Raw genomic sequence first — 16,795 nt, 5'->3', positions numbered from 1 at the left:
ATAATGTTAGATGTTTACATTTGAGAGACTATATAGTTTCACAGTTCTTGAAATTTACAGTTGCCAAGGATTTACAGTTTTGTTATGGTGCATTGCTGGACACTCGATTCAGGAAAAAAAAAAAGTATGCTGTTTTTAAGCAGACACATTCTAACCCCGCTTTGTGAAAGCACACGTTTTACTAGTTTGAAAGGCAGAACTACATATGGTAGTGAGAATGTATTACACAAAAATAAATGAAAACAGAAATCGATGTATTTCTCAAGATTGTGTTTCGTTCACTATTATGTTATCTCTCCTGCTCGTCTCATAACGCAGGGAGCTGCTACTTGAACCATGTCATAGCTACTTGCTCAGTTTTTTTGGTTTTTTTTGTAAGAATTTGAGCAAAACCAGGGGTGAAAATCTGCCGGTACTCACCAGTAATCCATACCGGGACTTATTTGGTTGCCGGTACTGGGTACCGGGACTTATTTAATCTGCTTTTCATCCACTCACACAGTCCACTAACGCAGCGTTTAATGTGCTTTCACTCAGCACAGTTCAGCTGCTTGTATTCATACTGCTTCTGTTTCTGTTAGCTGCTATTGGCCACCATTAACGTCAGTATTATCACTGCATTTTAATTGGCTGAGCTTTCATTCTGATCAGATTTAATTTTGGCATGAGTCACAAATCTGTGCCCACTTCACTTTGTGTCAGTGCTCATTCGTTGATCAATGAGAGAAGACCGTAGCAGTGCAACGTGTAAACAGTGGTATGAGTAATTTTGATTATTATGAAGTAATAATTATCGTTTCGAATATCTGAAATATTTGAAACGAACATTGCTGCACATGAATTTGAAGGCAAAAAGCCACATCTGTGTTCTGCATAAATTACATAGTTGATAAATATGCAGAGGATACAACGCTTTCAGTATTTTCAGCTTCCTTGTTTATGGTGAATTGGTTATAATTGATCAGTTATTTAAGGCTTATTTTGTATTCATAAATGTATCCTGTACCGATATGGATCTGTATACATTTTAAAAGTATTTATTCATTGACAATCAAATTGTCTCCATTTTTAAAATGTTTACACCCGGCTGTACATATGAGTACCTGCACTTGCTTGTTGAGAATTTCAACCCTGAACAAAACTAATAATTATCTACCTATTGTGTGTTCATTTTTAGCGTTGGCGTTTTGGGGGGAATAACACCAAATTACAAAACAGCAACAGTCATTGAAATGTCTATATAAACTAGCAATTGATACATTGAAGACATGAACGGAGTCTAATTTCCTTTCTGCAGTACTGTACTTGACAACTGTAAGTTCAAATTATTATTATTATTATTATTATTATTATTATTATTATTATTATTATTATTATTGACAGGGACAAATTGTTGTGCACCCATTGCTTAACTTAACATTAGGTAAATCCTAGAACACTTCACTGCCGCTTTAGACAGCTCTTTCTTCTTTCTTTTTAAACATTTTTGAGTTGGCATTGGGGCTCACAGACGAAAAAATCACAGTGAACACCAGCCAGAACCAGTGGTGCCAGAGGGCCATGGCCCTCCCACTTTAACAAAAGAAACATAATACGCTGTGGGAAAACATGACCTCATATTCTCAGAATATCTTTGGATCAACTTCACCTTTACTTCTGCCACGCTGTGCACAAAGGATACCGGTATATAGAGTTCACTCGAGCTCTCGTATACCAGGATCCTTTGCGCACAATGTAGGAAGTTCTCATTGAAAAGTGGTTTTCCGTTTAGTATAAGACATGAATAAACAGGAAGAAAAACCACCCATTAAACAACAAAAGCCGACACAGTCAAAACTGAATTTTGGTACATTACGATCGCCATCGTCAGCAAGCAATGCAAGCTCCGTCACGGCTGTTCAGCATCAATCACATGCTCAGCATCAACCACGTGTTCAACATCAAGCTCAGCGTCTGACAGTGCGACTGACCAGTCGACCATAACAAGGCCAAGACAGAATAGCGGGGTAGAATGTAATGAAGTGTGCTGTGTCAACATCGGCGACTCCGGTAACGACATTCAACTAATACTCCCTAAGAAAGATACTGCTAGAGTGTACGGAAAAGGAGAAAAGGCTTGAGAAAGACATTGTCATTTTGAGTGGTACAAAAACAGACTGGCTTGTTTCATGTAAAACTCGAATGAGAGCTTATTGCGCAGTTGTCGGTTTACAGTAACAAAACAGCTTCTCAAAGTGTGGAGATGAAGGATTTATAAATAAATAACGCATCACACCATATACGATAAAATGCAGTTCGATGTTTAGAACTAAAGCATTTTTTTTGTTGTTGTTGTTTTCGTTGATCGTACTGTAATTATAAGTTAAATATTATAACGTGGTTACATTTTGTATTCTGGTTATTTATGCTATAGTTGTACTCTGCGGGATATTTAAGTATCATGTTAATATATTTCTGAGAACTGTCCTTCCTCGACAGACGCTACTCCCCCCCATTTTGGCCTTGGCCCCCCCACTTCTACAAAGGTTCTGGCACCCTTGGTGAACACGTGTGATTGAAAATTCCTGGAAGCGCGGTCATATTAAGCTCCGTCTAACAGTGTCCCTCCCTCTGTTTGCCCGTCATTAATCAATGATACAATACGTCTTTCTCATGGGAGGTGCACAGTAAAGGAATGGCAACAATCATACATTATGATGATGATTCATTTTCTCACAGAATGAGATTAGATAGAATTAAATTGAATTGTGACAGAACGGTGCAGCTGACGCTGAGCAAGTTTGTGAATAGGTTGTGGATCAGATGTGCTGGTGCTGAGGGACACCAGTGGCAATACTGGGTGGACTTGCAGGCAACTTTTGCTGTATGTTTTTTATTTTTTATTTGAGAGGCATGGTAGCAAGCAGCTTGGGCACTGCGGCAATTGCCACCGGTACCGTCGGTTATTTTGCGTCCTGTATTATTCTGTGAAACTGCCATTGTCACTGTGCTTTGGAATCTGATCTTGTTGATTTTTTCTAGTTTTGTTTATAATATCAGCTCACTTTGACCTTATTTAAGAGCATAAGAAAAGTTTGGGAATGAGAAAAGGCCATTTTGCCCATCAAGGCTTGTTGCTTGTTAGCACATCATTCTCCCCTAGTGGGGCAGTCTAAAAGCACACAATCCAGTCTTTTTGTAAATGCTCCCAGTGTTTTAGATCCTACTATATCACCTGACAGGTTATTCCATGCATTTATAACTCTCTGTTTAAAAATAAATAGAGTTTCCTACCTTCAGTTCTACTTACTTTTACAACTTCCATTTATGCCCTCAGTTCTACTCCAGAGATGCCAACGGCTGTGATTTGGCCGTAGCAGCTACTATTTTGGAGGTTCTGCTACGGCGCTACGTTGAAGGTGTATAATACTTCAATTTGTATTAAATAAATAAATGATGGATACTCCCTGAACATTTATGAAATATTATTTCAATATCATGTGTGTGTTTTCCTGTTTAATATTTTTTTTATGAATTAATGGTTCTTAAAGAATACTGTATTTCACAGACAGTTTATTGTGGCATTTTAACTAACATACTAAAAGCTCTGAGCCAGGTTGCTTATTAACCAGTTTAGGGGTTTTTCAGAAACAGCTGCGCACATTTTGCCTTGCTATCATTATCAATCACGTGTTTACTTGGTTGCTTTTTAGTAAGGCTGGGATTAAGTCACGGGTGTCACGGATTCCGTGATATTAGTTGAGAACATTGAACTTTTGCCAACACAATTATAAATGCCACGTTAACCAAAAAAAAAAACCCAACAAAAAAACGCTTTTTTCACAGTTAGGCTAATGATGTTGAACTAGCTCAGTTGCCTTACTTTGCAATGTAGCCTTTCACACTTTCAATTTTTTCAGGGCTGTCAATTGATGTAATCATACATGCAGGTGCAGCTCTACTGCCCGATTTTGTCAACCTGCAGCTGCATTTTTCAATGCCTGTCAGGTCTTTGACACAAATCAAGCAAACTATCTCAGCATAGCTGAGAAAGAAGTGTTTGAGACCATTCTACTGTTTGAAGACAACTGTGTAGCACAGTGTGAATACCAGGCTTACTACAAAATTTCCAGTGAAATGAAATGCAACAACGTTAACCATTTCTGGAAAAACATGGAAACGAGATTCCCAACTCTTGCTGTAATCATTTTCTGCATACAAAAATGTACTTCGGGATGACCAGCGCTCCAGAAAGGCACCAAATGTACAACATGTTGTATCAGAATAATAAGTAGACAAACAAACCGAACCGTAAAGTAACTGCAAACTACCACAGCAGAAGTAACAGATGCACACAGAGAACATCAAACGTTATTTTTTAAAAATCAAAAGTGTTTATATGCACATCCATTAATCAAAAAGGTGCAGGGCACGAATGAGTCCAAACAAGTAAAAAGATAGAATGCCCGCATACTTTTAAGCGCCACATCTTTTATTTAGTTTAAAAACACGGCCATCAGGTAAAATCAACATTTCGATCTACAAAAGATCTTCGTCACCAAATATTATTTAAAACAAACATTTTTGTTTATAGTTGTATATGAGGTGAAGCTTACAGATTTTACAGGATTAAAACTTGAACCTGATGTTGTGAAAACCATAATAAATAAATACATATTTAGATTAATTTTCCCTACTTCTATGGACAGACTCATTTTATGTTTATGTAGGTACTGTATATTGTATTTAAAAAAAAAAAAAAAAAAGTTGAATTTTCATCCTGTGACTTAAGATACCATTTCCCCCTTTCTCTGTGTTTTTGAACAAATTTACCATGACTGCTCCATGATTTTTAGTACACACTTCTGTGACCAAATTCACAGGCTTACTTATCAGTTATTAAAATAGGAATCACAAATCAAACAAAACATGTCACTCTCCTCCATCTAAAAGATCGAGGTTGGCTTGTCAGAAATATCGAGAGGAATTTACCACAGAATGGTCATTCATTAAAACAAGCAGAGTGTCTCAGTCTCATGTCTACTGTGAATACAGCCGGACAGACTTCTCTATGAAACATAGTGGGCGTCATGACTGTATCACTCACACAGGTACGAAGAAACACTAGCAATCACCACAATCTGTCACTCCCCATTACTGTATGTTTGTGCAAATGGGTTTAACTCGCTTCAATTAATGAATGAATTATTGGATACTACACAGCATTTCGTGTTTTGATAGTTGCAGAGTAAATCTGCATTGTTCAATCTTTCTTGAGGTGTTATTTTGATAGTTATTTTTATAAGTTTTGAGGTTGAATATTTAATTCCAGGTTTGATAGCACTTATGAGAGCCTAAAACACTCTTCATTACTAAAACTTCAATCCAAAATACATGGAATTCCAAATAAATAAATACATTTAAAAAAAAAAATCAGGGTTCAAAAATTGAGTCGTTGCCAATTATTTTTATTATTTTCTCCCAATTTGGAATGGCCATATTCATTACGGTCGGCTCACCGCTACCACCCCTGCGCGAAGATGAACACACACTGTCCTCCGAAGCGTGTGCCGTCAAGCCGACTGCTTTTTTTCACACTGCAGACTCACCATGCAGCCACCCAAGAACTACAGCGTCGGAGGACAACGCAGCTCTCGGGCAGCTACAGGCAAGCCCGCAGGCGCCCGGCCAGACTACAGGGGTCGCTAGTGCGCGGTGAGCCGAGGACACCCTGACCGACCTAAACCTCCCTCTCCCCGGGCGACGCTCGGCCAATTGTGCGCCGCCCCTTGGGAGCTCCCGTCCTCGATCGGCAAAGGAATAGCCTGGATTCGAACTCGCGACTTGCAGGCTATAGAGCGCATCCTGCACTCACGTGGAGCGCCTTTACTGGATGCGCCAAGGGTTGAAGTATTTTTATTGGGTTTTTTAAATTTCTGAATGTTGTCTGTTTACAATTACCAAAATTATAGATTGAACAGCAAAAACGAGGTAATTGCCTTACCAGAGCACCTTTTCATTTCTAGGGGCTAGCAGCCACTGGCCTAAAAAAAAATGTCTGCCTCGCTGCACTCTGCACATGCTACTGTTTTCTCCTTTCAGAAGATGGCATCTCTGCTACTCTCTGTGCTAAATTATAGCATTTATGGTTTTATTTATACTTCCACTCTTTCCCTTCTTTTTTATAGGCTGAAGAGATTTAATTATTTTAACCTTTCCTCATAGCTCATGTCATTTAAGTCCTTGGATCAACCTAGTTGCCCTTCTCTGCACCTTCTCGAGTGCAATGATGTATTTTTTGTAGTGAGGTGACCAAAACTGTACACTGTATTCATGACATGTCCTCCCCTGTATTGCTGTTGATTTTAAGTATAAGTCTTTCATCTGGAACTTTGTCAAAGGCGTTTTGAAAATCAATTATATCATAAGCATTGACATCATCTACATTAGCTGTGACATCCTCAAAAAAGTCAAGTAAGTTAGTTAAGCATGACCTCTCTCTTCCGAATCCATGCAGACTACCCCCTATAGTATTTCTGCTGTATAAATAGTCTTCAAGCTTCAACCTCCACACAAAGGGTTTCACCTGCCCTTTATACTCTGTGGCTGGAGCCCAATTAACTAATAATTAACAATTAAGCACTTAAGGCTCCAGCCACATTCTCACATGTATTTTCACAGGGAGGAACTTAACCCCCTCCCTGCTGATCCAAACCAAAACAAGAATCACAAAAAACATAATGAAAACAGTAAAACTAACAACAATAACAAACACAAATTTATAGGGGCGAGCTAGCACCCCGTCACAGTGGGTCACTGGGTAAAAAGAGTTAGTGACTTATATTGCAGTTTGCATTAATAGTCTCCATGAACAGGATATGTAGGGTGTTTATATATATATATATATATATATATATATATATATAGACAAAAATTAGATTTTTGCCTCAGTAAAAATCTATTCCTAGCTACGCCCCTGGTTTATAAACCTTGCAAGTATGGAGGACTCTGTGTTTACCAAATTAACTATAGAGGTGTTACCGTGCCTCTAATTCTAAAGACCCTTCACAAATTAGGCCATATGGAATCCAACAATAACACAGTACAGCCTGGAATGCGGGGTCTCAAAGCATCCCTCCAATCAGAAGGCTGATTGCACCTGGAAGCTCCAATCAGAGGGCTGGAGAGATCTCTCAAATGCACAGTGTGTCAGTAGAGGTTTAATTTACAGTAATTTAAACCTCCAATTTTTAGAGTAACCACATCAAGCAGCAGCAAACCGAAGAAGCAAGACTTAACCTTTATTTGTGTTCTTTGTGATTGCCCTTTGTCTTTTCACCTTCAATTTTTATGGTCCCGTAAGTGGAACTTTCTAAGTGGTGTTTGAACCATTCTTGATGACTTAGTGTGGTAGGCCATCAGTGGACATCAAAGACTAATGATACAGTTATAGTTATCCTTGTTCTTATTACTGTTGTCGTTATTATTATTATTATAGATCGCACATACAGTAGATGGTGATTTGATCAACAGTGACTCCAAGGAATACATCGCTAAAGATCAGTTACAGAGTGACCATGGATGGAGTCAGTCCCAGAAATTTCAAACCGGGGTATTTATATACAGTATATGTGTGAACTTCATAAACATATCATCATATAATTTGTTCTATTTTATTTTATATTTTCCTTGGAAAGAATTAAACTACACACATGTACGTTTATCATGTGTATTAGGTCCGTACTTGGGTGACTTGCATACATAGAAACATAGACACATACAAGCTTAGAAACAAAAATGGTGATGTTTTAAACATTTCACTGGCTTTGAGAACAAACAAAAAGCATTTTAATGCTCTATTTTAATAGCTTTTATTTATAACACTCAACTGGCACAATTAAGTTGGATGCACTACAGTTAAGATTGCAACTGATGTAATCATTTTAGTTTTATTTATTTGTTATTATAGCAACACATGTTGAAATTCCCCTCTGAGGACATCCTGCCCATCTATGCCTCTTTGCTTGCATTTTGATTGAAATGTCTGGAAAATGAAATTGCAGCAGAGAGCCCCAAGAGAATAAAAACCCTAATTTGGATATAAGTGTTTTACCTGATTCTGAACAGTTATGTTGCTTTCAACTAGTATTTATTTTTCATATTTGAGGGGAGAAGTCTGCGGAATTGGAATTATGCCCAGGTTTCTCATTTCCATCCCTGCTTACTGCATGCCTGCTTGTTTGTCTTTAGATTAAGTTTTGACATACAAAAATACATGCAGGCACACATTTATTGTTATTTATTTATTTCTTAGCAGACGCCCTTATCCAGGGCGACTTACAATTGTTACAAGATATCACATTGTTATTACATACAATTACATTATTTTTTACACATTATTTTTACATACAATTACCCATTTATACAGTTGGGTTTTTACTGGAGCAATTTAGGTAAAGTACCTTGCTCAAGGGTACAGCAGCAGTGTCCCCCACCTGGAATTGAACCCACAACCCTCCGGTCAAGAGTCCAGAGCCCTAACCACTACTCCACACTGCTGCCCACATGTGCAAACAGTTCTACACAAGACACATTCATGACAGACTTTGCCAGTACAGAAGAAGGCAATTTTAACAAAATACTTCTAGTTTTATCTCAAAGCTAGTAAGTTACAAACATATTAATGAATAAAGCAGTTGAAGCCATTCTGGACTCTACTATGAACTTAATGAGATACACCAAAGCCTTTAGGGATTTGTCAATAGTAATTTCAGGTGGGAATATTGAAGTTCATAGTAAAACCTTTAGTGATTCTAACAATGACAGTTTTCACATAAAAAGACGGTGCAAATTGCAAATAATGAATCTGCCTCTGTCAAAAACAGTTCACATGCAAAGACACATACTTTACAGTTAGGGATCAACACACACAATAATACAATAGCAGTTCCTGTATTGTGAAGAGATTCTAAAAATCACCAAGGAATCAAACTGCAGCAATCAGGATGGCCATCACAGTTCTGTCACTTCATATCTATTTATGTGCTTCTGCTTGTAAATAGCCAGCCAGTAGATTTCTGTTTTCTTCTCTTCCTCAGATCTACCAGCCTCTACCTAATGAAGCTGAAATTGCACAAACCAAAAAACTATTCAGAAGGCGAAGGAATGATCGGCGGTGAGTACAAAATTCCAGCGCCCATTTAGCATCCTGCATAGTGTCTCCCCACCCTCCCCAATTCATGAAATGAATAGGCGATGGGGACGGGTGTGTGAAATTCAACAGCTTTTAATCAGCGGCCCTAGCAAATGCACGGCAGGTGGTCCTTTTGGGGGGCCGATTTGATAAAACCTCATTTCAGATTCACTGCCTAAATCAAGTCTTTTAGCACATAGGAGGGGGCTTTTTGATTCTTTTTCGGAATTGCATTACAAAGCTTGGAATATTGGCTTCATAGAAAAAAAAAGAAAAAAAACTTTATCCAGTCATGAATGGCGAGTGACTGTCTGTTCTTTGCAGCCCTCTATGCTTCCCTACAAATAATGAATCTTGTCAACCCCATAATGGTTTCAAAACATATCATGGTCACTGGTATGTTTTATGAAGATGTAAATACAAATTTCGTTTTTACCATATGCGTTCTTCCTTTATGGCTATCTATATTATATCCCTTATGTCTTTATGACTCTTGTTATTAAAATTATTTTCAGTGGAAAGAGATTAGGGGTTGTGTGATAGGAAAATCAGCAGGCTAATTCACTAGTTTAAAATGTGTTTGCTTCTTCAGGTCTGGTCCAGCAGAAAAAAAGTCATACTATCTAAGAGTAATTTATCGTTTGGGGAACAAACTGCTGGAAATGGACACCTTTTGAAGTTTTAGTTTGCATACACAGCTCAAGTTCCGTTATAAAAAATGTTCTTTATTATTTCATTTAAAAAGTGTTAAAGCCTTTTAAAATTAAATAATAAAGGTTGTTTTTTTTCCTCCACTCATAGCTTTGTGTGCAGATTAACTTGAAAGAACCTCTCATTTTACAACAATGATGTCAGTAAAGTTAGTCAGGGAAACTCACAAAATACATGGATAACAAAGACAGAATACAAAAGGATATTAAATCATGTAAGGGATGACAGATCATTAATGTTGCCATGGTAGAAAGTAAAACATAACAAGCAGTTTTTTTTAAAATTTAAATATGGGCATAGTCTCTAAACCCACCACTGAAACTCAATATTTCCATGGGTCATAAAGCACACATTAGATTTTATGAAGCTCTGCCACTCTCAAAAATGCATTAGTGTGAGACCTTCTTAAACTGCAATAAAAGTAGAGCTTTTAAAAACACCTAAATGCTTCAATTGTATAGCAGGGCTAGAGAGAACTGACTCCCCAAAAGCTGCTCTGAAGGAGTTCTGTAATTGCTTCAACCCAGAAGTGAAGGAAGGTTCAGCCAAGGGGTGGGGTTGTGCCGAAGTCTATGATTACTCAGACAGGCCCTGCTAGTTCCCTTTCCAAACATTTGCAGTTCAAAAGTAACATCTTAAACCGGCGGACGAAACCATTTTTTTTTTCTTTTTCTTTTGGGAGGGAGGTAGGACATCAAAGAGAACAGCAATTAGCCAAACAGAAGTGCTATTCATCCAACCTCAACAGGGGATTTAATGGAATGTAAGTTATCATCTACACCCTTGTCTACCGTGAGACACTGCTGAAAGATTGCAAAGAAAGAACTGACTGTCCATAAACCAAAACCACTCAAAATATGAAAATCTCCATTAAGCATTTGGGCAAACCACAAGTTACAGTACGGACAAATATTCCCTTGTACTATTTAGTTGAAGTGTTAGCTCAAGTTGCTTTTCAGTATCCTGTTTTTTATGATGGTTTATTTATTTATTTACTCTCGTGATTTTGGCACTGCTTTTATTCTTGTGTTCATGGAATTCACTAGTCTTGGGGACAGGTCCCTTGTGGGTTTTTTTAGCACTTTGCTCTTACAAATATTTAGGGTTTATATAACTTTATTAGCCGCTTTAAAAATAAGCGTCCTTGTGTAGCCGTTCAAGCTCATGCCATAGGTGTTCCCTGGGGGTGAGGTCTGAATTGCAGTTGTACCATAAAAGGCTACTTTTGCTGATGAGAATGAAACTGTGAGGACAATATGCTGAGTTATGGAAGTCGCTCATGGCCAGTTACTCTCCAGGATTGGTCTCTGTCAGAGTATTGGAAAGACATAAATAGTGTGTGAAATCAACTGATCAAATAACACAGAAAAACACTTTTGGCATACTAGAGCTAGAGAATAAAAATATTCCTTAACAATAAAACCTGATTTCATAATCAAAAATATTTTATTAAGTACAAAAAAACCTAAAATTCCATCACAGAACTCTGAAGTTGACCATTATAGTCATACCTGCAATGCCAGGGAAATGTTTTTTGGTCCACAAAAAAAAAAAAAAAAGTACTTTCAGAATCATTAGGCATTGCGTGTATAAAATCTGAACTGAGGTTTTATCAATTTTAAATCTGCAGCCTGCATTCCCCGTCATTCAGCAAACAAAGTCCTCGTATGACGCAACACCTGCCTTAGCCATGCCTCCTGAAGACTGACAAAACAAGAGTTTGAAAAACCATTGCCTTAGCAACACAGAGAGCAGAGTGTCTGCTCTGAGAATAATGATTGGTTTGCTCTCAGACATGTCAAGCCCCGTCAGAAATAATGAAGACTGGGACAGTTTCAGAGTTCAGTTATAACTTCACAGCATTTTGAAGCTCATCTTCTGTCTTATTATGGTTGTATTGTATTGATCTGTGTTAATGAACTGGAAAATTGCACCTCCTGAAAGTCACTTGAATGGTAAAATAGAAATGCACAAATTATAATATGATTGCTAACATGTTTTGTTTATACATTGTCCCTTAAATGCTTTTTTGCTTTGCTCTTTGCCCTGTCGTCTTTCACCGTCTTCAAATATACAACTGATGCTCTGATATTTCCTTTATAAAATACATTGCAATATTTTGACTGTAAGCAATTAATAGAAATTAATGTTCAGGCTGGTAAGTATTTATATATTGTAGCGTTTTCAGGGTTTGAAAGCATGGAGGCTGAAGACGTGTGATTTTCAAAAGGCTCAAGCCGATTTTATTTTACAGTTAGAATAAATAAAAGCAAGGGAAGGGGAAATGGGAGAACAATAACAGAACTAGGCTGGCTGACGATTCCAGAACAAGTGAACTAGAGGTCTTCACTGGTCCGAATGGGTTTCGGGTAGAACACTCGGGTTCAGGTCTGGTCCATTCATTTAGTGCACCCCATCTCGATAATGCAAACAGCTATGCATTACTATTAAAGAGTGGTGATTTTCTTTGGTAATATTTGTTTTACTGTTGGTAAACATTTGCACCCTGCCGAATTGTGCATTATTTTGAGATATGCGTGTGTTCCAGCATCAGGTGTTTGCGAGGCTGCGTTTAGTATTGCCGGTCATACGCGGGAGAATCAATGCACTTCTCTAGAAACGGTATGTCTAAACAATCTTTTATTTTGGAACAGCAATCTGAAATGAAGTGCAAGTATATACAAGTGTATGTGCGAGTTTGTGTTTTGTTTGGGTTTTTGTTTGTTGGTTTTAATTCAGTTATTCCTGTATTGTACCGTGTTTGTGTGTGAGACAAAACGCCTCGGAACTGGAGTTCTGAACTCTCCCGCTGTGTGAGTGTGTCTGTGTCTGTCTACGTCCCCTGTGTAGTGTTTTGAACCCATTATTCTTCGGTTTCAGGTCGGATCTGGGTCTATTATTATGAGTTTTACTTTGGTTCGGGTCGGTCAGGTAAAAACGAAGATGTTCCGGGTCAGATCGGGTTTGTTATTTTGGACCCTTGAAGACGTCTAACATGAACATCCACCGATGACCCTACTAGCCTTTTCGCTCTTAGAGACTCCCTGGACCATGGCCTCTCTCAAACCTTTATAGCCTTGTGCCCACCCCCCACATAAGTGCAGGACAGCAGACCTACTTCCACGCCCTACCATCTAGCCACTCAGGCTCCCTAACCACCATGACTCAGCCACTCACCTTGCATGCCCCACTTGAAGCCCACCTTCCCCTGAAACAACAACGCAACAATTCCCTCCCTCCCTTAATCTAATAGAACACCCACCATCCCCTGCAGTTGTCACAATATGTTGCTTCAATAATTGCTCAAAACTCTGTGCTTCTTGAGATTGTCTTGCTCTGAAGTTTGAGGTTTTCATCTCCATTCCTACTACTCACCCTCTCCCTTTCCTAAAAACAGCTAGGACTTTTAGTTAGCACTTTAGAATATAGGGCATGCGTAGATGTGTAATTACATTGTAATTATTGATTGTTCCTGCTCCTACAAGGAGACAACTGTGCAATTCTATGGAAGTGGCCTTGTGAACAAATATTGCTACGTGGTATAATTGCATGGTACATGCCATTTCCATGAAAATACACACTTATTAAGCTAGTAGTTGCCCCATAATCTAAAGTGCTACCTCTTTTTTTCTATGAAGAAAATACCTACTATTTCTCCATCAAGATTATTCCATGCTAAAAGCAGACTATACAACCGAAGTCAATTGCTTGTTTCCTTTTAGGATGTTTTACCATGGAACCAAAAAAAAACAACATTATTTTACTTTAACAATATACAGTCATAACAGTGGGTTGTCTGGTATCGTCGATTGATTGAATAGAAAGCCCTGGAGTTGTATAAAGAAATAATATAATTGGTACATTATCAATCATCATCACCATCACATCATCGATAATAAAATGGCCACTGATGCTATTTTAGTTCATTGCTACCATTAACATTGCATTAGTCTGATAGATTTGTATTCTTATTATTTTGGAAAAAAGCAATTAGATTAATTATTATATAGTAGTTCAGTAAGTTAGTATTCGTTATAACATGCTTGTTTAAATATTTCAACAAATGTCTTTATGTATAGGCATTTATCAACGATAATCGATGCATTGACATTTTATTTTTCAAAACAAAGAACTTTTTTTTAACAGAAAATCCAATAGCTAAAAACACGGTTGTGCATAATAGTTAAACAAAAATGCACAACTTGCATTCAAATTAGAACACTTCTGATTTATATATTTAAAAAAAGATATGAAGGACTTGAGTTTTTAACAACTGAAAAGAATATGCATCAGATGCCCCTTTAACATTGTAATACTAATAAAAAAAAAATACTATATTTTAACAGAAGTAATTTCTATCTGAACTATAGTTGTTAATTACTGTTAACATTTTATGTCGAAAGCAAAACATTTTAATTAATCTCCCAAATCCTGACTAATTTAACTATCGTACTAAATTCAGCTTCTTTTTATATAATATTGCCATATAATCCAAACACAACATGCTTTGAAACAAAAGAAGGTCATCGGTATACTTACTTAACAGTGAAGCAATTCAACTCATTTTACACGGGGTATATCCAACGCGAATGTAGAGGCCTAAAGTGCGTATCCTAGCAACACGCTGACATTGTTTATCTACCGTAATAGTATTAAAAGAAGCGCACTCGAGATTTTAATGCAAACCGGCAACAGGAGACTTCAAACTGGGTTCAAATTTGATGCATCGATTCACCAATATGTAATCGAAGCTTGGGAAGTTTAAGGACAGATGATCAATAATCGATGCATTGATTAATTGTTGCACCACTAATATATATGTACCCGAAGACCCATAGAAAATATGACAATACAGTTGTAAGCGTACAATACAGCACGATGCGCATTAAACATTAATAACTATTTAAACAGAGATGTTTTTTTTTTATTGTGTTGTTGTTGTTTCGAGGTTTCCAGCACTGAAAGGCTACACAAGCCTACAGATCTGAAGGGATTAAATGTATGTGTACTATATGGTATTTAAATATGTATCATGCACTTAAAACATTAATACATGTGCTTTTTTTTTGGTTTTATACAATATTTTTGGGTTCTTAATGCCCTTATAACTGTCAAGCAAACCATGAGTACTCAACACTGATCAAAGCACACGGTGTGTTACATGCACTTACCAGTAAAAGCAGTGGATTGTGGGATCTGTAGTCATAAAAACACTTGTGTGAGTTTGAACTTATCTTGAAAACCTTATTTTTGTTTATCAGGTGAGTTTTATATAATTTGTAGCTGACAATTAGTATTTTTAATCAATTTTTGAGGTCATGAAAGCATCTGATAATGCTGCTCATCGTAACACGTTTGTGTGACGATTTTTCACAGAAACATGGGTCCGGTCAGTGCAAAGACCCTTGTTACTAGGATTCTGTAGTGTAAACCAGTACAACTCCTGGGGTATCAGGAAGGTCTACCAGTGTTTCCCTTCTGTTAGCAGTGGATTCTCATTTCATTTTGCATTTGTATAATAATGACAGATATCTGCTGTTGTTGTTTCACAGCATTGCAACAAATATGATTTCTTGTAGAACGAAAGAGTGATGCCAAAAGCTCAATAGTAAGACTAAATACATACCCAGGCCTGCACTAATTATTAATTATTGAACAGACTTTAAAAATGACTCGCTTCAACGCAGTTTTCTGTAGTTATAAAAATGTAAGTCGTAGTACGTAAACTTGAAATGAGTTATGTTTAAAGGGCTAGCTTGAAGGTCAACAATTTAAAACAATTTGCGGTTTCAAAGAGTGAAGCATGAACAAGAGCCAGCAGTGTAAAGAAAACGCACCGGGTGTTGCTATGCAAGTTTCTATGTTATAGGGGGAGTACAGTCCCCAGCCAAATAGTGGATTGTAGTGAAAACAATTATGGGCTCCATTGAAATGGAACCATAAAGTTCAGATACAGGAAAAGCAGATGTTCAAGGCTGCTTACAAACAGATATTGATAGCACTTCCTTCTAAGATTTTGTGGACCCACTCAAGCAGAAAATGCTGATGAAGTGCCTTTGCACTGCCACAATACTGGAAAGTCTGGTGCTGTAGTATGTTGAGGTAATGTAGCAAAGATTCGTCGAATGTAAAATTCTGTTTTCCTGAAACAGTAATCAGCTGCTTACATTAATACATAATCTAATGGCTTCTGAAACATAACAAAACCAGTAAGGCGGAAATCTTTGTTGACCTTGCATTACCATTTCATAGAAAAAAAAGCTTCAATAGTAAGTGTATCAAATTCCCCAGCTGTCTTAACTAAGGTATTCTGCTTATTTAGATTCACTGTGTGTATGTTTGTCTTTCAGTCCCCACAGCCTGGTGGCTTTTTAAAATTCTAAAGTTTAAAGGAACTCTGGCCTCAAGAGAGCTCTCAAACAGTATTGAGGCCATTGGGATACTTTAAACTGCTGGTTTTAACAAGTCAACAGGATCTGATGACTGAAACAGAAATGATATGCAAAGTGATTCTGAAGAACAGTACATTATTCAGATGGTTGTTTTTTCCTACTTATTTTTACACAGCCGTTAATATTGCATGACGAAGGATATTTAAAAAAAAAAACACTCTACAGTTGTGTTTGTACAGCTGCATCGGCAATATGAATTAAATATCTTTTTTTTTCTCTTATACTTCTGTTAAAATAATGTTTAAATACTGAAATTGTGGCAAATGTGAACAATACAGCAACACACAGGCCATTGGAAACCAGTCAGTGTGCAGCAGGGCTCAAAAGCCCTTGCTGTACCTCTGTTGGAGTATGTTGAGAAAAAAATATATATGTTCTTACTAGGGAGGGGACCCCAACTTTTTTCGTACTATGTAATAATAAATACACAGATTTAAATTGAATTAATAGTGTCTGTTTT

General features: G+C 37.4%; 1 protein-coding gene across 4 annotated transcripts in view; it reads left to right on the top strand.

Moving 5' to 3' along the window:
• The window catches only part of LOC117421308 (CBP80/20-dependent translation initiation factor-like), a 148,024-nt gene that overhangs the window by 67,803 nt on the left and 63,426 nt on the right, over window positions 1–16,795 (top strand). For all 4 annotated transcript variants that reach the window (XM_059023769.1, XM_059023779.1, XM_059023767.1 and 1 more), the window contains 2 exons: window positions 7,478–7,591; window positions 9,078–9,154. In XM_059023769.1, coding sequence (XP_058879752.1) covers window positions 7,478–7,591; window positions 9,078–9,154 — 191 coding nt within the window. The remainder of the gene's footprint in view (window positions 1–7,477; window positions 7,592–9,077; window positions 9,155–16,795) is intronic.

This window comes from Acipenser ruthenus, chromosome 1 (assembly GCF_902713425.1).
Source record: "Acipenser ruthenus chromosome 1, fAciRut3.2 maternal haplotype, whole genome shotgun sequence".
Classification (NCBI taxonomy): domain Eukaryota; kingdom Metazoa; phylum Chordata; class Actinopteri; order Acipenseriformes; family Acipenseridae; genus Acipenser; species Acipenser ruthenus.
This window is presented reverse-complemented; position numbering and strand designations above follow the sequence as displayed.